Here is a 22,977-nt window from a genome sequence, read left to right as displayed (position 1 = left end):
TATATTTTATATTTAGTACTGTATGTGTGCCTCCTCAGCATATACCACATTACCATTAATTCAATTTCTTTATGTAAGGCAAAGCTTGAGGAAAAGTGAAAATACAGGTAACCAATTAGTAATTAATAAAGAATTAACAAATAATTCTGCAGGACTTATTTCGAACCTGAAACATTAGGCCTGTTCTAAAGTGAAAATATTGGGAACCTATTAGTAATCAATAAAGAATTATTAGATAATTCCTCAAGAATTACATAGAACCTAAAGCCGTATTCTAAAGTGAAAACATAGGGAACCCATTAGTAATTAGTAAATAGTTATCAAATAATTCTGCAGAACCTGAAACAGCAGGCCTATTCTAAAGTGAAATTATAGTGAACCCTTTAGTAATTAATAAAGAATTATCAGATAATTCATATTTTATTCCATTTTAACATGTATACAGCCCACATTTAAACTAATTTAACAAACATTTTATAATCAAAACTTAAACATTTAGAAGCAAACAAAATGCATATTTCATTTCCAATACAGGCTAATAAGTGGACTAACAAAGTTGCTACTGTAGTACTTTGTACTTGTCCTTTTACTCAAGTAATTTTGAAAATGAACAGGCCTATTTATAATTTTACTGGAGTAATATTTTATTGGGCATTTATCTGCACTTTTACTCAAGTACTTGATTTGTGGGCCACAGCCTGATTATTATAGTGATTATTTGCATATAACTGTTCATTAGTAGTTACTTCATGGTTATTTTTCTTGAACCCTAACTAGTAGATAATTAATAGTAGTTCTTCAGGTTTGACAGAATTCAGTAGTTATTGATTAGCTAACTGTTACTTAACACATAATAAAATTATATTACATACTGATTAATTAACATCTCTTCCTTAGTAGTTAACAGTAGTGAGTTAAGTGTTAATGAATAATCACCTGTTAGTTCTTCAATAATTCCTTATTAGTTATGCAGTAAGAAAGAAACAGTATTCTAACGTATTACCGCTAATTCTAATGACTACATTTCTCTCGCTATTACAGACCATCTTGATTAAAATACAGACTCACCAGCTGAATGCTGTTACTAACGGCTACCTGTAAATGTTTCTATGTATGACAGACCTCCTTGATTTAAACAAACTCTCAGCTTAATGCTAATGCTAACAGCTAACTTTCTCCAGGTGCTCCCTTATTCAGAACATGACCATTGTTTGGAAATGACGGGTGTTAGCTTGCCTGCTAATCTTTGCAGTGAAAGTCTAACATACCATTGTAAGACCCAATTACCTACAGTAATCTTCATTAATGCTTTTCTCACAATCTGACACATTTATGTAAATCAGCTGTTGTTGTTTCTTGATTGTTTGTTTGAGCCGTGGTGACACAGCTATGTATAGTATCCATGGTTTCCAGGGGACATGTCTGTGCATTGTAGTGTCGCATACCTAGCATGGTTACACTTTTAATGTGCAGGTGTGTCCAGGTGGGGCTTCCACTGTCTTTCTACACACACTTTGCAATTAAACATTATATTTTCTAGAGATGAAGGCATTACATACATAAAAGTGGGATGTTGGCACATGCTCTTGAAAAAAAAAAAAATCATAAACAGACTAGAAAGTAATTTATCGTGATAAGGCAGCTCTGTAATAACACCCTGCACTTACATATCTTTGTAACTCTATCTATCCACTGTTGTATATGATAATATTCACTTTCTCACATGACTAATTGAAGCTTTTTTCAACAAGTTGTTTAAAACATTGCAGAAGCCGGATTATCTTAACAGTTTCTTGTTATCGTCCTAGACATTATGGTGATAGATTAGTACCAGCGTTTTCCATTAGTTTACACCCATTATAATGTTGGTTGAGCACTTAAAAAAAGATAGGATTGCGAGGAAGAATAAACTAAATGACTTGCTGCAAAGCTGTGGATTCTTTGAAAGCTTCGAACCGAGACATCCTTGTGTCAATAAACATGATGACACAGACATATTATGTCTGCCAAACTGAATTATAGCCCATAATTATTGTCTCATATGATAAATGGAGCTGACTTGACATGCAGGATTTTTTTTTTTTTGCCAAGATTTATATGAATAAGATAAATAACTATATTTTTGTGAAGATATCATATTTCTTCAAAAATAATATGTGCAATGTATATATATATATTATTAAGTTATTTATATATAATTTCACTATTTTTAATCAGGTTTTAGATTTTGTTTTCAGTTTCGGTTTACTTTAAATAGTCATTTCATATCCAAACTTTTTCTCAAAGTTCACAAGAACAATATTGTTGAAAAATTGCGGATATCACAAATACATATGAATAAACCAGGTGTTTGTCATCTGCACTTGCCCAAAAACTTGCCCCATATCTCTTGCTTAACTACAAAAATGACAAAGCTGAAGAATGATCTCATTTGAGTGTATATGAACAGGAACCTAAAGGCCTTGAAAAAGACTGTGTTGGTGTGTCACCTTCCGGATCTCAAAGTTTGCATGTCCGAGATGACAGCTTTTAGTTTTTTTTTATAAGTCACCTTGTAATTTAACCGTCAAACAGGTAGCTGCATGTCTGAAGTCATAACCTTTTTGTAATTACCTGCGCTCCCATTTCAGACAACTCATGAGACCACATTGTTTTCTCATGGAGCAGCGCCAGGGGCAGAACAGGTCGGGCAGCATTCCGTGTCCTGTAACTTCTGAGGTGTTCAGGAAGCCAGATGCGTCTCCACCCCAGAACCAGATGTGTGGGGCGGGTGCAACCAGATGGACTCTCACCAGACTGTGACTGCCACACTTCAATGACTTGAATCTGAAGGGGAATCACCAGGGCAGGGACAGAGGAGGAAAAAAGGAATGGGACGGGCGAGGGCGTGTTGGTAAGTCAAATGGTTTTTGTTTTGTACTCCTCTGTTGATTGTGGTATCTGTTGAAGTAGCTGTGCAAAAGTCTTTAGTTCAGTAGAACAAATGCAATGAAAATGGCACCATATTTCCCATCACTGTTCTGTTTGTTCAACTGTGTTTGTAACTCTTATTCAGGGTGTTTACTATGCAAACAGGTCGTTCTAGCACCATTTGAGTTTGCATGCATGTTACTTTTCTCCTTCATTAGGCCTTGAGACTCTCATCATAACTAACAGTGTTTTCTCTGAAGCAGGTGATGACATATATTATAAAAACTCATTTAAATCACTGTCCAAAAGAAACTCCGGGTAATACATGGTACAGGAAGTCTACAAAAGTCTTTGTGAGAAAGGAAGCAGTGCCTTCACATCACTGTGATACAGTACACTGTAAAAAATGACTGTGAATTTAACGGTAGAAAACTGTGAAAATGCTACAGTACAAACCTGTTAACAGTAATTTCCTGTAAACTTTACAGAGAAAAACCATAAACTTACGTTCCCAGAATTCTTTGCGTTGCATTTCAAAATTTGTTTGAATTTGATATTTTTTTCTTTGAAATTACTGTTTCTTCTTGTTTTTGTTTTATCTGTTATGTTTATTAGGGTTGTATGTTACATATAATGTTGTTAAATTAATGTTTATTGCATGTTTCAGTTTAATGAGTCTCATCATGATGGTGTTTAGTGCTTGTGTAAATGAATGACACTATGCACCTTCTATGTGTCTTATTATTTAAAACCTGCTTGTAATGGGCTTTGTTTCATCACGTGACTTTCTCATCACCACCTGCTTTTGGTGGTTACCAGTTTAATACAAAGGTACAAAACAGATTTCAGTACTTCAATAAGTTGGCATATTAATATCATTACTGTTAAATTACGGTATTAAACTGTAAATTTAAGGTAAAACCGTTAAACCTAAACGGTATAATTCTGGCAACCACAGCTGCCGTTTTTTTACCATATATTTTAGGGAATATTTTTTACAGTGTATAATAATAACCCATATCATCTGCAAATTAGTCTGACTACACTGACTAACTAAAGAAATTACTTATATTATATTATCAAATATACTTTTATATTGTTACTTTTATTAACAAATTCAGACTGATTTGATCACAAAAGCTGATTGGTTTTATTAAGTGAGTTTGCATTATATTCATTATTATTATTATATGCAATTTAATAATAGAGGATTTTATAATATAGATCTAATTTTACACATTTGAATATACACACATATATTACATTTCATTTGAAATAAAACGTTAATATATATATATATATATATATATATATATATATATATATATATATATATATATATATATATAAAATGTACTTATATTCATATTTTTTATATATTTTTTAATTTAAATATGTATTATAAATTTTAGAATTTCTCCAGTTAAATGTATAAAAATGTAAAAGTACTTCTTTTCATTTATATCTATATATTATATATTTTCATTTAAATTACATTTAAATAATAATAATAATAATATATATATATATATATACACTAAACCATAGAAGTACAGTGTGTATAGGACACTCAAAAAGTATGTATTATATATTTAAACTGTAATTAATAATTTATTTATTATTCTTATTTTTAGCTTGCTAAGAAATCAAATTGTCAACAGTGCTGGACAATAACCAGTAATTTATACTAAGATATTTTTACCCCTATATTTTCCTAATGACAATTAAAAAGTTTAAGTTAAAACTATAGATTTGTGCATTTGGCCCAGATCTGACAATGCATTTGTCAACATTCCCCTTTACACAGAGGCTGCTAAGTTCTGTTCTAATATAAATTCAAAAATGTTTTTGTTAATCCGCACGGCTTTAGCGAAACGCTGGCAGTTTGTATTTTGTAAGTATGCCCTACAGGTCTGAGACATGCCTCGACGGTGCAGATCTGTACCGAAAACGAGTTCACCCAGACAGAAAAAAAGATTAGGTAAAAAGATCCAAATGCCAGAGTCTAATAGTGAAAACAAACACCCATCTGCAAACACCCTACGGCGACACAAACAAACCACACGCAATATGAGCCACAAAAGCTGGCGCAAACAAAAAGACGCATGCAGATCCTTTACAACTTTAAATCGCAAATAGACTTTGACCTGTGCTGTGCATGTGTGTGTGTTTGTGTCAATTGTCTCTAATCCAGGATCAGCGTTCACAAAAGCACCAGCAAAACCTATGACACATATTGTGGCCATTTGCTCTTCACCTCCACACGAGGCCGGCGGGACCCTGTCCCACTCCCACGTTACCCATAGGACCGGGAAAAGGCCTCGTCCCTGTCTGTAGGAGCCACGTCGATGGTTGTACTCAAACAAATGATTTACTTGGTAAACACCCGGTTGTTTTAGGTGTGGCAGGACGTGTTCTGATTCATTTCACTTCGTCTGACCCCATGGAGGGACTCGAAGAGCCGAAATTTGCCCTGAGGGGCCTGAATGAAAGGCTGAAGGGGTTTCTGGAGCATGTGAATCAGTTGGAACGGACCAACCGCGAACTGGAGGAGCAGATTGGAGAGTGGAGATTGAGGAACGTCGCTCTGTGGCGGGACTGGAGCGACAAGGAGGCGCTGACCCAGGAACTGCAAGCTCAGGTGGGTCGTGACGTTCGTGTTCATTATCTCCCCTGTTATCTGCAGATTCCCCGGATCATTAAATTTGATATCCTAAGGTGCTTGTCGTGTGACCCTGAAAAACCCTTTCGAGCTCTGGGGCAATGAACCTAATTAAAACATTAAACGCATAATCTTTTTTTTTCTTTTTTTTTTCTCAGATGCATCGTCTTCTGTAGTGTTTCTCAATTCAGACCCTGGAGGCCCCTCTGCACATTTTAGGTGTCTGAGTATTTTGACACACCCAAATCAAGTTATAATATGGAGTTAAATCAGGTGTCTTATATAAGAGGCATCAAAAATGAACAATTCTCATGGCCTCTAGGAGTTGGATGATCCCCAAGTCGTTGTTAAATTTATGTCACTACTATATTTGATAGTAAAAATGAGTTCTACTTATACCGTTTTGCAGTATGCATGCTGTGAAGCATTTAATGATTGCTTGACATTCTATATTAAAGATTGAAAACATTATGTACATTATGGCATACTATACTTTTTTGCATTCTATTTTCACTACTCTTTTGCAGTATGCACAGTATCCTGTCCTGTACCACTCATACAATCGATGTAGTATGCAGTATGGATATTCAATTTGACTCAATATACTATATATGGTACTAAGACTATTTGTAACGGCATACTACCATACTGCTCATTCTATTTTTAGTATACAGTATGCATATTGTGCAGGATGTAATAACTGCATGACATTTTATATTCAAGAATTAGAATATGTTTGCTATGGCATACTATTCTTTTTGCATAGTATTTTCAAAAACTCTTTTGCATTAAGCACAGTATCTTGTTCTGTAACACTCATACTATTTATGCAGTATACTGTACATACTGATAACTTTGAATGTTCTGTTTCGCTCAGTAAATAGATAGTATGCATTGTGTACAGTGTACGGTGTTCATAATGCCTATATTTTACTATATATGAATGCCGTAATCAGATGACATAATGGTATACATCTTTATTTCGCATAATAATTATAAATTATGCAGTATGTGAACTGTGTACAGTATGACAATATTCTGTATGCATACAATAATGATGTTTAACTGATACTAAAAAGATGTTTGGATTGGCATACTACAACACTACTCATGCCTTTTTTTGAAGCGTACATTGATAATGAAATGAAAAAAAAATGTATTTGACAGCAATGTAGCATGCAAATTAGCATGTTTATCTTTGGATACTATTTTTAGCCCATCTACAGCCGCATGCTGTATACAACATATTAGTATTCCATTCTGAACATTTTCTAAGACCAAAGCACAATAACCTGTGAGAGTCTTTGTGACAAGTAGTTTGCATTAGCATTAGCTGTACAAACACATAAGCATTCACCATAATTCATTTTATCCCCTTAAAATACATTATATATGAGAGTGACTTACTGTGACAAAGACAATGATTAACTGTATATAACACAGTCACAATGGCTCATGAATCATCAAAATAGCAGCCAGCCATTCGAAATGTGCTACGCTAATATTGTGCTTTGGGAGAAACCCAACCTTTAAAAGGTAATTCTGTTGATAAACGCTTCATTTAGAACGGCATACTAGCATACTGCTGACTGCAACTGCATACTGCATTCGGTTTAAAAAATAGTATGAAAAAGTTCTTCTTTTGCAAAAATGAATGTTTCAAGCATGAATTCAGTACGGATTTCAAGCATTTTTAATCCGAGTTTGTGTAAAATGTCTAATGGTGTCTAACAACCTAGAGGAAATATGGATAATATTTTAAGCACAATGCATTGTGGGATATACAAACCATGTGGAGTTCTGGTTATATACTGCACATTTTGACATATTCAGAAGGTCATCGGAGTATAGTCACATAAAAACCACATTCTGTGTACAGTATGCATACTAAATTCTGCTGAAATAATATGGAAATATGCTATTTTGAATAAAGACAAAGACCAGGTTTTAGGCTGTTGATTTGTAATTAAATGAAATCCAATATATTTAAGTGATCAGAATGTCATAATAGTGTACTTCTTATAATATTTATGCAGTTTGTAACTGTGTAGAGAGTGCCTGTGTTCTGTATGAATACAATTGATGACATAATGTATATCTCAGTCTAATGATTTGTTCATAGTACCATTTTACTGTCCTACTCATACTCATTTATACAGTATGTATTTTGCTAACTGTGTAGATTAATGCCAATATTCTATAGCATGTTATTCTATATTCAGGATCAGTGATTTGTTCTTTATGGCATATTACTCTTTTTGCATACGATTTCATATACTCATATACTATTTTGAAGTATGCACTATCTACAGTTTACTGGGTACAATATGCATGCAGTCGTTAGATTGTGTTCAGAATGCCATAAAATTTTAGCAGTATACAGTATATTATACTTTATATAACATTCTACGTATAATCAAGATGAAGGACTTGTTCACTATGGCACAGTATTCTTTTACATGCTATTTTGCATACTCATTAATACTATTTTGCAGTATGTTCTATATGCATACAATAATTAGATGCCACACTATATACAGTATTTGAGACTAAGGATATGTTAAAAATCCCATTCTATCATACTGTGCATACTATTTTTGCAGTATATACAGTACAGTATGTAAACTGTGCAGCATGCAATAATTACATGACATTCTATATGTATACATGTTTGTTATTGGCATGTTGTTGTTTTTTAATTTTGTAGTTTTAATAGACCATGCTTGATGGATTTAGATCAGTGGGACAAGCAGGTTTATTTTAATTGATTACAAGAGGGCTGTTGACCTCACACTTAACACCTGTGCTTCCTAAAACATCCGGCGCATGTGGCCACACTGATATATCACCCTAAAGTAATAATAGCTATTTAATGTGCTCTGGGGAAAAAATAACTTAAACTCTGTTAAAGGGTTACTTCACCACAAAATGTTTTTTTTTTTTTCATTAATCACTTACCCCCATATCGTTCCAACACTGTAAAAGCTCCGTTCGTCTTCGGAACACAATTTAAGATATTTTGGATGAAAACCTGGAGGCTTGAGACTGTGTCATTGACTGCCAAGTAAATAACAGTGTCAAGGTCCATAAAAGTTATAAAAAGTCATTGTCAGAATACTCCATCTGCATCAGATGTGCAATCTGGGTTATATGGAGCGAAAGGGAACACTTTTTGTGTTCCAGAGCTTTTACAGGTTTGGAACAACATGAGGATTAGTGATTAATGACAAAATTGTAATTTTTTGGGTGGAGTATCCCTTTAAGATACAATCAATACATTGAGCAATGTTCACAACGGACATTAAGTGAAAAATCCTGGCACCATTTAAGTCTTCATAACTTCCTTTGGTGGTGATATTTGTGTCAGTCAATAGACAGCCAGAAAAACAGCATGCTGATGCACACCTACATACACCCTGATCTTTAACACCGAGAAATCAGAAATTATTTTTTGTTCTCATGATTAGATGGGTGTTGACAGCCATTAATCTTCAGTGAACCTTGTACATTCCTTCTTTTTTATATATATATATATTATTTTGATTAAGTTGCTCAAGAGGGTAATTTCTACCCATGGGCAATTATAATGTTCTTTTAAATAGATTTTTTTTCTTTCTGCTAATTCTCCTTCTTCTATGTTTGTTTTGGCAGGTTAGGATGATCATAAGGGAAAATGCAGAAGTTTTGTTACAATCCGATGCCGTGAAACTCAGGGCTGCACATTTAAAGACCAGGTTAGAAACGTTCAGTGAACAAGAAATATGAAATGTGTTTTTTTTTTTTTTTTTGCTTAATAACATAATCTACACAGTTCTGTAGTTTGTTCAGATGTAACAGGTCAGAAATGTGCATACTGTGCACAGTATTCATAATACAATACAGTATGTATTCTAAACATGGCACTGAATATCTCATCAAAAGAACAAAATATTGTGATTTAAACTGCTCGCCCTCTTGTGGTTGGAAGCATCAAGTGCCTGTAGATGCCAGTGAATGCTTGCGAATGAATGAATTAAAATAAATGAACAAATATGACACATAACCCTCTATTAAAGGAGGACCATTCTCAGATTATAAAATTCTAATTTTCCTAGAAAGTCTTTGCCTTGTTGGTTAAATAGGATTGGTTTATTGCATTTTTTAATAACAGTGGGAGTGTTCTGAGAGTATATGTTTAAATGTGAAATTGGGTTAAATAGACACAGTTGATTACCACAGAAAAATTATTATTATGTCAAAATTATGTCAATGTTCTTTTATTGCAAGTGTGTTTCATAACAATTAAGAATACTTTTTTTTTTTTTTGGATAAGTACACCGGAAGCTGTATTTAGTGTAGAAAATATTTAAGGTTTGTAAGAAATGGCAATTTAATTATTGAATTTAGTTAAACACAAATATATAATTTTTTTTTTTTATTTTTTTATTGAAACATGAGTAAAATAAATTATGTTATGAAAAGATTAACAAAACCTTACAAAAAATATTGTGTTTGATGACTTTTGACCCTGAAATACATCAAGTTGGTTCATTAACACATCTGTGGAGAACGTATTTTAACTGGATTTTCATTTTAGAATAGCTTTATATAAAAACAACTGTAGTCCATTGTATGTCTTTCTTTTAGATACCTAAGGGTTGTGTATGTGTATGTAGGTGTGAAACCGAGAAGAAACTCCGTCTCTTAAAGGAGCAGGAGGTGTCCCAGCTGAAGATAAAGAAGATAGAGATGGAAACATCCAGCACTCTCCTGGAAAAGCAGCTTTATGAATACCGAAATGAGTTCCAACAGGTCATGGAGGAACATGAGGTGGAGACACTGTTTGGTTGAATGTCAGTTAGTGATTGTGTCTAATTGTGCAATTGATTGTCAATGTGTGTGTGATGCTCTGCCAGTCATATAAACCATTTAACGAGAATCCCTTACGTCTGTCTTTAGTAAAAACACTTGTTAAAAATGTTCCCTAATGTCTTAATGCCAAGTTGCGGTTAGCCTCAAGGATAGGGTGTGTGCGGTTAGGGAATGTTGGAGGTGATCTTACACAACCTTTAATTATAATAGAAGACATTATTTTTTAATATTGATTTGCCAGTAATAGAATTTACATTGTGTCCTTTTTATTTGTGCACAATTATTATCTATGCAAATATAAAGCTTTAACGCAACCAATGCGCTGTTATAGTTGAACTAAAAAAGAAAAAGAAGGCTTTGAATTTATTGATTGAATTTTGATAAGTTGATATCGGTTTGAATTCGTGCAAAACAAACCCAAATGTTTCACCCCAATGTATGTAGCTCCATAAGAATGTAGTTTTGATTGTAGATCTTGTTCGCAGCGAACATTTGGTATTGCTGTAAATGGATCTTTATCATTATCAATATATGTTTCTATAACCTCACCCTGACTGGACAGGTTAAATACTCAAAGAAAGGACTCAGGAAGAACTCTTATATCTATATCAAAAGATGAAGGAAATTGTAATTCCTCACGAGAGTAGCCCTTTAAATTCTCCTCTTCCTTCCTCTCATTTCCCACCCCTTCTCTCTCTCTCTCTCGTGCTGGATCAGCACCAGCGGCGAGCAGTAGAGGAGTGTGATAGAGTGCTAGCGCAGGTTGCTGCAGGAGAGGATGGCAGAGGAATGGATCTCTCCCGGACCAGCACCCAGTGCGACCACTTCAGCCCGGCCCAGAGCAGCCCTGACTCAGCCACACCACCAAATCCAGCCCCAGGCTCTGGTCCCGCTTCACAGAGAAGGCCCCAAAAGGATGCAACCAACCCCACAGCTGCGTTTCTGCCACAGGTATGAGTATTCTCTCTCTCTCTCTCTCTCTCCTTCAAACACTCTCTACAGTCTGCTGGCCAGGGCACTGCAGAGCCGTCGTAGTGTGCGTGTGTAAGTGTGTGTGAGTGAAAAGACCGCTATGCAACCATTATTATTCTAAACAGAATGAGGGATGACAGTCCTGTTGAGCATAACCATTGTCTTTTTTTCTGTTATCATTAGTAGGTGATTGTTTATTTGTCTTCCAGTGTGCCTGAGCAGAATTTATGCCCTCGCACAAATACATGGGCCACCGGCCTCGTAACTCTCCTTGAAAAACAACACACTGCAGCTTGTCTTTAGAAATACCTAATGTGGTGGTACAATATTAAACTGAGGGTTTCAATACAATGGTGCTCCAGGGTGCTCGGTAGGTGTCCAAAAACATTCTGGTACCACTGAACATGGTTTTATCATTTCCCGAAACACCATTGAACATCATCTCCTGAAAAACATGGTAACACCATAGCACACGTCCAAAAACATGGTATTAACATGATACCTTTCAAAAACATGGCAGTACAATGGCACCATGTCCAAAAACATGGCATTTTCTTTCTTTTTTTTAAAAGACTGAATAAAACTATATGTTGTTGGAACAAGTTAATTGGAAAACGTGCATTTCATTTTCCATTTTCTTTGGAACTGAGCAGTCATTCTTATCAGATGGAGACTAAAGTGATTCCTAGACTGTGATATACTGTACATCTCAGACCACAAGAGCATCAATTCTGTTTTCTTTAATGTGATCTACTGTCTGTGTTACCAGTGCTAACGGACATTCCGTTTAGCACATAACTTTATTTTGGGATGCAAGTCATGGTTAATTAAAACGATATGCCAGAGAGGCTATGCATTAAAGTAATTTTACCTAAGGCACAGTGTGATAAAACCTCAAATGTAAGCAATATGAAAAAGGCTCAAAACTGTTTTTAGATTGGTTGTGCTCTGTAGTATTCTTATGTACACACTGCATGTGTTGTGTTTTTTGTGTAGGTGAGAGCAGGTGACGAGGCCATGAAAGAGGCACGAGCTGAACTCACAGAGGCCCGAAAGAGATGGCACCATCTACAAGTGGAAATTGAATCGCTACATGCCTTGGTGCGTTCGGTTCCCACAGACACACCCAGATACACACACTCCAATTCAGGAACATGTAGACACACCTAAACACACACACACACACACACACATGTTTTTTTTGTGAAAAGTGGGGACATCCCATAAGTGTAATGGTTTTTATACTGTACAAACTGTATATTGATTTATAAGCATTTTGAAAAATGGGGACATGGGTTATGTCCTCATAAGTCACCCTCTCCTTGTAATACCTGTGTCATACCCATGTCATTATACAGAGTTGTGTCCTGATATGTCACAAAAACAAGAGCACACACACACACTCCTGAACCCATTTCATCTTAATGCATAATACACAAAGTAGAATATCACTTACTGACACATAATGCATATGCATGTCTTAATTTCTGCCAGAACAAGCCAGATCTGAATCTGGCACTTCCGGAATCTGATTCAACTCCCATTTTAATGAATCAAACAACTTGTTTGCAGTGCGAAATAAGTGTTAAACATACATCAACACTTTGCCTACAGGAAATGGACGACAGATCCCTGCCAGATTTGTCATCACTCCTGGTTCTGGGACCTCATAATTTATAAATCAATTACTGCAGATAATCACAAACTGTTACTGAATACTTTTTTTGTTTTTTGTAGTTTTGTTGTCAAATATTTTGGTTAGTTATCTGAAGGTTGTGGGCTCAAACCCCATTGAAGGTGCCATGTTATACAAGCTGAGACCTGGGAATTAGTCCACTTGATCCACAGTTCATGAACTGTAGAATTATTGGGATTTCCATTGACCACTGTGTCCTTGATCAAGATCTATGAGCCATCATTGTGCCCTTGAGCAAAGCACCTACTGTAATCCCAGGTTGGTCCAGGGGGACTGACCGTGTAAAACACGATGGCATTGAATGGATGAAGTGGCACTGGCACTGAAGTGACTTGACTTAAATCGAAGATGCCCTTGACCCTATAATATGTTGGTCACGGTTTACAATTTCAGACCACCCTCTTCCATTCCACAAACCCTTAAGATCCATCCATTCATTAAGCTATTCTCCAAAAATATTGTCCAAAACAAAGGGACACAGGGATGCCAGAGCCTATCCCAGTGTCTTGGGGTGTAGGCTGGTAAAAGGGGTGTAGATGTTGGTAATAAATAACAATTCTGTTTTATCCCACCAGGAAAGGAGTCTCCATAGCTCCCTACACCACACTCAGCTCCAGTACTCTGTGCAGCTCAAGGATCTGTCCCGGTCTGTATGGAGTCTAGAGTCTGAGCTAGAAACTGTGCGGGATGGTCTGGAAATCCAGAAACAGAACCATACCCAGCTCCTCAACACCAAGATGAGGCTGGAGAGAGAGATCGCAACCTACAGGAAACTCCTGGAACACGAGGAGGGCAGGTAAGAGAGATAGATTTACTGAGCTGTATTCGTTTATGTAATAAAACTGTTAGCACATGCTCAAACTTGTATGATGTCTTTTATGCAACTCCAAAGTAATACACTGGAATCTGACAGGGTTTTTGGCATTGTGCCCTTGATGTTATAAACAGTCAGTCAACCCAAAGAGGTTTCTAATGGCGCTTTTCCATTACCAGTACCAGCTCGACTCGACTCGCCTCGCTTTTCGCTCCGTTTTCCATTGCAGATAGTACCTCCACAATAGTACCTGGTTGTCATAGCGACGCTGCAGGAAACTGCCGTGACGTAATCTTCTACGCGACACACACCCGCTACCCACACACACAGGACAATGGAGGAAATCGAGTGCATGTTGTTTTTGATCCTCGGGATGTGGCTATTTCTCACAGCAAGAAGACAAACGTTGTTTCAGGAGAGGCTGAGGGCAGCAAAACGAAACACTGCTGAAAAAACTATCTGGATACTATTGCTGGCGCGTGTAATGATGACGCAGTGAATAGTGACGATTCTCTCTGACCAATCAGCAGTCTGCTGTGTTTTCACGTCACATTATAGTATCGCCTCAGCTCGCTTGGAACCTCCTCGGAGGTGGTACGAAAGAAAGTACCTGGAAGCCGGTACAGGTACAACTTTTACACAGTGGAAAACCAAACAGAGCCGAGTCGAGGCGAGCCGAGGCGAGCTGGTACTGTGTAGTGGAAAAGCGCCATAAGGTACCAATAAAGTTGAGTGTGGTCTTGAATCAAAACTGCTTCTTCTTTCCCTCCTGAACCACAGGTTTCTGAACTCAGATGGTCGGCCTCTAAAACTGAAGCCATGGAAGGGGTCCGTTCCTGCTCCAGAGCAGAACGGCCTGCCCAACGGATGTGACGAGGATATCGCTGAGCCGTTCTTCACTGAGAGCACTCCAAAAATAATCCCGGCCCTTCAGGGACAGCAGAGTCTTGTCATCCTCACAGGTGACCCTCAAACCTGGAATGCATCTTGTTTATTTTCCAGAATCATTCTCAACAACTGGTTCATTATACAGCTGCGATGCTGAGAGACGTTGTGTTTGTGTTTCTCATCCAGAACCAGTCATAAACAAAAATGGGGAGATCTGTACTGTGAAGACTCAGGAGATTCTGGAAGGAAATGTAGTGAGGGAGAGTGCTGAGGGTCACGGAAATGTGGAGTGAGTTTCCATAGGCTTATTTTCACGCTGCAATGAAGAATCATAAGCACTTCACACCTTAAAGACAAAGATCTTGACGTGTTTGATCTTGCATGTGGCTCCACAGGCAATAAAATTGTGATAGAACTTTTAAATCATTATTCTTTTTTTGCACCAGATATTGTGTAATCCTAATTTTCTATGCTTTTTTACTTTGCTTTTTGTCTGCTATAGGACAGAGAAGATTGACAAGGCCATCAGGCAATGGGAAGGGTCATTCTTTAAAGGAAATCCCAAGCTGAGGAAGAAATCTGTGTCTCTGCGTTTCAACCTTCATATGGCTGTAGCGGATGAGGGTTGCAGCCAGATAAAACAGGACAGTCTCCCTAACGTGGAGGTCCGTCTGGTCATGAGACGGTCTCGCAGCATACCCACTTTTGCCCAGTGTAATGCTACTACATCACAACTGTGACCTCACAATGCTACTGCATTACAGTTGAGTAGTGGAGACCAAGTCTCAATGTCTCGGCGGCTAATAAAAGCAAATCACTTTAGTGACATCATAGAACTTTTGCCATTTGAAAGAAAAAAGCATCACATCATCAGTAAAGCGTTTGAAAACAAAACAACTCAAATAGCTTTTATGACTGTAATGAATGCAGATAAAGCTACTTTAAAATATTTCAAGACAAATTAATTTGTAGTTGATTTATTTTACTTCGAACTTGAGGAATGTCTTGTGGTATTTCAGATTTCGTACATTGCGGCGCTCTCTGAGGACGTTCTACTGCCACATTATTGATTATTAGCACATATTACAGTACTGAAAACCTATAAAAACTATTGGTTTGATAAAATATAAAATATGTATAGTTTATACATCTATAGAGCTGAATCTTCAGTCTCAGTGAGTAAAGGTCAATGTGGATACAGAGATTTCACATTCAGTGCAGCACAACAAAAGATGCCTTATTGCATTTGACAAATGGTACGGAACTAATTTAACAATCCAGTGAACGCTTAGGAGGTATTAAGTTCTGGTTGTGCAGGAGACTGTAGTATGAACCAAAATAAAATATTGCAAAATGTGCAAAAATTAGCAGCCAAAACAAGTGATTTATGGTGAAACCGCTGTACTGTCCTCACGATATTTCCTGCATGGATGTGTACTGAATGACTAGCAGTCTATCACTGCAGAGAAGGAGATGCTAAAAGTGAAATGTTGACTATGATCTTCTCTATTGCTTACACTTGCCTATAAAAGTTATATTGCATGCATATATAGTTTAAGCTTCATTTAAAGTGCAAATACTGTGTCATCCAAACAAATATGATGCAGGATTGTTCAGAAAACTTGAAATGATCATACTTCAACAACCAAAAAAAAAAGGATTTTGCATTTCTCATCTACATTTGTTAATCATTTAAACTGATTTATTTACATACCCATTACGTTCCACCTCTGATGGTTGTTGTACTGTAAATACATTGGGTTCTTTCTGATGCAACAAAGAAATATATACATATGCATATAATTTAATTTAAAGTTATATTAAATCTAATTAAATCTATATCCCTGAAATATGAATATATTATGTAATGCACAATCTAGTGCCATACAGGATAACGTTTCGCGTTTCGTTTTCTATCAATCATGGGATTGTAACTCACTCTAAGAAATGTGAAGAGAAATTACACCATATGCATTGTTAAAATTGCCAATTTCATATGCACTTTAATGGATTAAAATCAAAACATTGCTAACTTTCTGATTTTTGTCTGTATTCAACATTTTTTCCCAGATGACTTTTGCTTTTGTGAAACATAACCTTTTATACATATATATATCCAGAGCTGTGCCCTGTTGAGTGGTTTGGCTTATACACTGTATGAGAGGTGCTAATAAAGATATTATTATTTCCAGATTAGCTATTTATGTTATGAGCAAAGCTGTACAAAGACATTTCATTATATAGACCACGGTTACTTGAAAACTAGCACACAAAAACTAGTGTCCCAGTTAATCCTGGAATAGACTAACAGAACAAAACTGTCATGAAAGTGAACTTACTCATACAGGTTTCCTACAGATAAACGGAGTACAAAACTAATTATGTCCCACATTCATTAAAACAAGCAGACTATCATTGTTTTGTGTGTGTGTGTGTATGTGTGTGTGTTTTCTTTGTTAATAATTCCCACAAGCCGAGTTCTGTTCCGGTCTAGAAAAATTTTAAGAAAATGCAAGCCCAAAGCTCAACAGAGCAGTTTTGAATGTGCATGTATTAGGAGCTCACATGTGGGTGATTAATGTTACGGAACGTTCTAGAAGTTAATATGAATCACAATCCCATTCTGAACCACTTTTCTCCTTAACTTCACAAAGACATTCTTTTCTCACCTGGAAATGGATCTCCATTCTCCACATTATTGTACACAAGTAGTCTTTAAATTATTATATTATAGCATTTTCTGAAGAAAATTTATGAGGGATGCTGCGTTTCTGGCGCTAAAGTATTATTTATATATATAAGAAAAGATGAACGCTGCACCCTAGTGGTCATACTTTGAGTATTTACAATTTTTCTTACTTTGAGTATTTAAAATACAAAATTTGATGAAGAAAGTTAGGTATGCAGACATGTCAATTATCTATTATGTTGGCATTGTACTTGGTTTTGTGGTATTGTACCAATAACAAAGACAAAAACTACACTTTTACCACAAAGAATGACATTTCGTTATTACTTTTAGCACTTACATTTAAAAAAAGAGAAGCCATTAGCTCTGTGCTGTGCTATTGTGTATTTTTTTCCTCAGCTCCTGTGGCATTATGGGATAGCAAAGTGTCACACACTTAGAATCTGAACAGATGCAGCATATTAACATGAATGTTAATTGATGTAGAATTAATCCTAAATCCTAATTACTTTCCTCGCTAGCTATCATATTTAGCTCGAAATAACTTGTTTTTAAAACTCTTACCAGTTTCTTGTTCATTCCAAGCACTGTTTTTTGTCTTTTTTTCAAGGTTTTATGCTCAAATTTTGTATTTATATTTACTACACAAGTCTCTAAGAGCATTTACTAAATTCACTAGCTGTAGTAAGCATTTTGTTTTATTAGTCGTAAAGAATATGTATTACATAGGTATTAAGCAAATAATTTAGAAAAAAATTCTTTTTGTGTGTTTTTGGATGGAGGTAGTTCACACTGAAGCCATATAAGCTCATCTGATCCCTGATATTTGGCAAAGATTTTTGCTTGCAGCCAGGAATGGCACTTTTGTTTGTATCTGAGCGCACGTGTTTGCAAGTGTATGCACATGTTTGTGTGTTCATACTACAGGCTATTGTGTAGTCTGGAATTTCAATTCTTTGCACACAGAATGTCTGTTATCAACTTCTATTGACCAATAATTTTTAAAACATGTGGAGTTAATGTGGAGTGTGTGTACCTACCAACAAAGCTGAATAGTCACACATCTAAACAGGCCCATGCGCACGATGCCGTCTCTATATCCCATAATCCACCGGTCTTTTTCTAAAAAGCACTGACTCAATTTTTGGATCTGGTTTTCATGACAAAGCGAATGTCCTCTTTACAGAGGAATGTCTGGGTATAAAAGAGCGGGAGTGGGACAGACCTGAACCAGCACAGCTCTGCAACTCTACCCCTTCCACAGGCGCCGCTGCCAGTCGAACCTCTGCAGAATGGGCCGGGTGAGTACGAAGGTGACCAGGACACTCTGCTCCGATTATTGATCATTTATTAACTGCCATTTGTGATTAGTGATAGACAACAGAGCCATTTTGAAATGGTTGGACATACAAGATTGTGTTTAACTTAATTTTATTTTTAATTCAATTGCAATTAAATTATATATATATATATATATGGACGAAAGGAGGAGCTGGGGATGGAGAAGGTTAATTTACTACTAAGCAAAATGATAGGCTGCTTAATAAAACTGAATGGCCCTGAATACTGAATATATATATATATATATATATATATATATATATATATTGCATTTATATATTGTATGTTTGTTTTAACAGCATTGTAATAAATTATTTTTATTTGAAAGTGAAAGTGAAGTGACATTCAGCCAAGTATGGTGAATTTGTGCTCTGCATTTAACCATCCGAAGTGCACACACACAGAGCAGTGAACACACACACACACACTGTGAGCACACACCCGAAGCAGTGGGCAGCCATTTATGCTGCGGCGCCTGGGGAGCAGTTGGGGGTTCGATGCCTTGCTCAAGGGCACCTAAGTCGTGGTATTGAAGGTGGAGAGAGAACTGTACATGCACTCCCCCCACCCACAATTCCTGCCGGCCCGGGACTCGAACTCACAACCTTTCGATTGGGAGTCCGACTCTCTAACCATTAGGCCACGACTTCCCCCTGTAATTTTATATTTAATTTATATACATTTATATACGATATACATTTATTTTTATTTATTAGATTTTTTTGCATTTTAATTTTTGTACAAAAAATATAACTGTATACATTTTTTATTAAGTTGTGTGTGTGTGTGTGTATATTAAATTAAATTTAATTATTATATTAAATATTATTTTAAAATTATAATTGTATTCAATTCTTTTTAGATATAATATTTAATATTTTTTAAATAATAATATTTAATAGCCCTGTAATGTAACCAGAGGTAGTTTATTAAAATAATATCTTAGGGTGAAATAAAATTACACTTTCACCTTTGTGCAGATCATTTTCTACGAGGATAAGAACTTCCAGGGCCGTCGGTATGAGTGCGACAGCGAATGTTCGGACTTCCATGCCTACCTGAACCGGTGTAACTCCATCCGTGTGGAGAGCGGGGCCTGGGTGATCTACGAGAGGCCCAACTTCATGGGCTACCAGTATGTTCTGACTCGAGGCGAGTATCAGGATTACCAACGCTGGATGGGTCTGAACGACCGCCTCTGCTCCTGCAAGATGATCCACTTTGTAAGTCACCCACATGGATACAAAATACTATTTTGTGTGTATTTGATGTTCAATAGGTGTTCCTTCCTCTCCAGGTAAGTGGCTCTGAATACAAGATCCAACTCTATGACAAGGGAGATTTCACGGGCCAGGTGTATGAGACCACTGAGGATTGTCCATCCATGGTGGATCGCTTTCGGACACGTGAAGTCCACTCCTGTAAAGTGCTTGACGGGATCTGGATCTTCTACGAGCACCCAAACTACAGGGGGCGCCAGTACCTACTGGAGAAGGGGGAGTACCGTAAGCCCGTGGACTGGGGCGCCGTCTGCCCCACGGTTCAGTCCTTCAAACGCCTGATGGAGTGATGTTTGGCCTGTAAATCCATCCATCTGCAGCCCTCCTTTATCTCCAAACCCCCCAACCACAACAGCACTGACTCACCTGTGCCGAATCAATAAACGTGTGGTTGCAAATAAATTAAACCATTGCTTCTTTTTGCAAATGTGTTATCACTAGGCCTTTTGACTTTGGAAACTACATATTTCCTATACAGAATATCTCATAACTGAATAAAACATACAGATATACAATAAAAAAAAAAAAACTACACTAGTATTAATCTTAATCCCTCAATGGTTACCTTTTCTTAGAATCTTAGACCAAATAAACAATAGCAGACTTTTATATAGCAAAACTTTATTAGGAAAAAGACAGAAGTTAATCAATAGTTTATCCAAATTTATAAACATTATTACACAGAAATGTTTTCTGCAAAATTCTGGAAAAATAAATTGTGTCTATATTTTTATGTTTACTTTTAGCCTTTGTTCAGTTCTTCTTGATCTAAAATCATAAACCACTATGGCAACAGTAGCCACGCCCACCGCAGCAGAGATGACCAATCGAATCACAGCTTCAGTGAAATCGCAACAGTGGACGTGTTCTGAGGAAAGAAACAGAAGAAAACTGATTCAATGTTCAGATAAAACACTAGTGTTAGAAGCGCACTGCTAGTGGCATACCTGGACACTGCTGACAGAGTTCAGTGCTGTTGAGAGATTTAGTTCGATTGCTGATGGGATTGTTCAACACACAGCTGTAGGAATCACCCAGACACTCGATCTCCAGAGGTAGAGAAACTCGGCTGATGGGTCCAGACACATTGACACTGGACGATAAACTGTTTCCTTTGTGCCAGGAGAGAGTCACATGACTCACATTCACAGCTGAACACAGCAACGCACATTTTGAGATTGATTACCCAAAGGTCATGGGTTTGAGCCTTGGTACCTTCAGAGATTGACGTCACGACACGTCCTTTCCTTTCATTCATTAAACCGGCATGTTCTCTCATTTAATGGTTGAAGCCAGAATGCCCACAGGGTATGCACAGATCAATATTATTGTGGGTGGAACAACATCAATTAGCCTACTGTATATGCATATGTAAGAGGTAGGTTTAGGGGTAGGTGTAGACGTTAATAAAACACAATCGTATAGGTAGCAAAAATAATGTATTGTTACGTGTGGCCATAGCTGTATCCCTTCTAGCCACACCCTGTTTGAGAACGTGACTTGCACCATCTTGTGTCTCACTATTAGCGATCATAGTAGAAATGATCTCAGAAAAATGATGCTGTAATGCGGTGTCAGGATTGGACCTGTTTTGTCATGTGTTTCAGTTCCTGTTTTGCCTTATTGGGTCTGTTTCCTGTTCTTATTTAGTTGTTATATGATTATAAGTTGATTCCCCACACCTGTCTGTCCCTCATTATCCTGTCTTTGTAACAAATAGGTGTAGTGCTAAACGAAAGACTAAGTGCTCGAGGAGGATATGGAACAAATGAGGAGTTTACTAAAGAAAACGAAGGAGAATAATAGACAATATACTATACACATACAATACGATATCAGATTAACACTCACATACAGCTTTGACACATTTAATCATGGACAAGGGAGAACTAAACAGACTGGGTATTTAAACACACAGATGGTAATGAGGGGACTGGAGACAGGTGGGGATCAATCAATTAACTAAAACAAGAAAAGGAAGGTGACCAAATAAGGAAACAAAAGTTCATAAATGTGACAGTTTGCACCCTCCCGGAACGGTGCGTCCTCGCACCGCAAGAGGAATACCAGCGGAGGGAGGAGGGGAACACAGGAGACACAGGAAATTCAGAGCTGGACGGAACCAGCGGAGAAACAGGAAATTCAGAGCTGGGCGGAACCAGCGGAGAAACAGAAAATTCAGGGCTGGACGGAACCAGTGGAAATGGAGCAGAGGAACTGACTGGAGGAGGTAGGAGTGGGAGACCGAGAGGGTATAGAAGGGGATCAGGGCTGGACGGAACCAGCGGAAAAACAGGGGATTCAGAAATTACCTCCATAGACCAGTCCATTAGATCCATAAGTTGCTCCATATTTCCCGAGACCGAATACAGCTTTCCCTCAGTCGCGGATGTGTGGGAAGGGCTTTCCTCCACGCCCTCGATCTCCACTAAGACTCCCACGATGCATGGTGTTGCCGGCTCACACACCTGGTCAGTCGCACTCTCGAGATCCTGGTCCCTGTCGGTGAATGGCTCGGCTGCGGCTGCGGTGGGCTGTGGCTCCGTGCGCGGTGATGGTGGCTGGCTGGTCTCTGGGTCGGGAGTGGGGCTGGAGATATCCTCTTTGGCGGTGCTGATGGTAAATGAAGATCCATTTTCCTCCAGCACCCACTCCACAAAAGCGTCGAAATCCTCTCGGGGACTGTTCGCTGGAAGGCGTGCCGTACACTGTTCGCTCAGGCTGGTGTAGAAGTTAGAGAGTGAGCGGTCGGAGAAGTGGGTAAGGCACGCCAGATCGAGAAAGTCCCTGGTATGGTCCTCCAGTGAACGGTCCAGTTGCTCCAGGCATAGGAGATGGACTGCTGGGATGGCCATTCCGGGAGAGGGAGGAAAA

At 37.4% G+C, this 22,977-nt stretch overlaps 2 protein-coding genes across 3 annotated transcripts; both read left to right on the top strand.

The window, feature by feature from the left end:
* Positions 1-5,192: 5,192 nt before the first annotated feature.
* LOC132131649 (keratin, type I cytoskeletal 19-like) lies at positions 5,193-16,437 on the top strand. Its single transcript, XM_059543708.1, has 9 exons — positions 5,193-5,551; positions 9,224-9,306; positions 10,228-10,381; positions 11,141-11,374; positions 12,392-12,496; positions 13,667-13,887; positions 14,686-14,867; positions 14,980-15,082; positions 15,296-16,437. Exons 1-9 carry the CDS (start codon positions 5,354-5,356, stop codon positions 15,531-15,533), a joined length of 1,518 nt encoding a protein of 505 aa, XP_059399691.1. The 5' UTR covers positions 5,193-5,353; the 3' UTR covers positions 15,534-16,437.
* A 2,192-nt stretch (positions 16,438-18,629) lies between these two features.
* LOC132131280 (gamma-crystallin S) lies at positions 18,630-20,510 on the top strand. 2 transcript variants are annotated; one of them, XM_059543308.1, is made up of 3 exons: positions 18,630-18,783; positions 19,804-20,046; positions 20,121-20,510. In XM_059543308.1, exons 1-3 carry the CDS (start codon positions 18,775-18,777, stop codon positions 20,391-20,393), a joined length of 525 nt encoding a protein of 174 aa, XP_059399291.1. In that variant the 5' UTR covers positions 18,630-18,774; the 3' UTR covers positions 20,394-20,510. The 2 variants fall into 2 exon arrangements, with proteins under 2 accessions (XP_059399291.1, XP_059399290.1); XM_059543307.1 differs by having other exon boundaries at positions 18,705-18,795.
* The last annotated feature ends 2,467 nt before the right edge of the window (positions 20,511-22,977 follow it).

The sequence above is a fragment of the Carassius carassius genome, chromosome 48 (assembly GCF_963082965.1).
Source record: "Carassius carassius chromosome 48, fCarCar2.1, whole genome shotgun sequence".
In the NCBI taxonomy this organism is placed as follows: Eukaryota; Metazoa; Chordata; class Actinopteri; order Cypriniformes; family Cyprinidae; genus Carassius; species Carassius carassius.
This window is presented reverse-complemented; position numbering and strand designations above follow the sequence as displayed.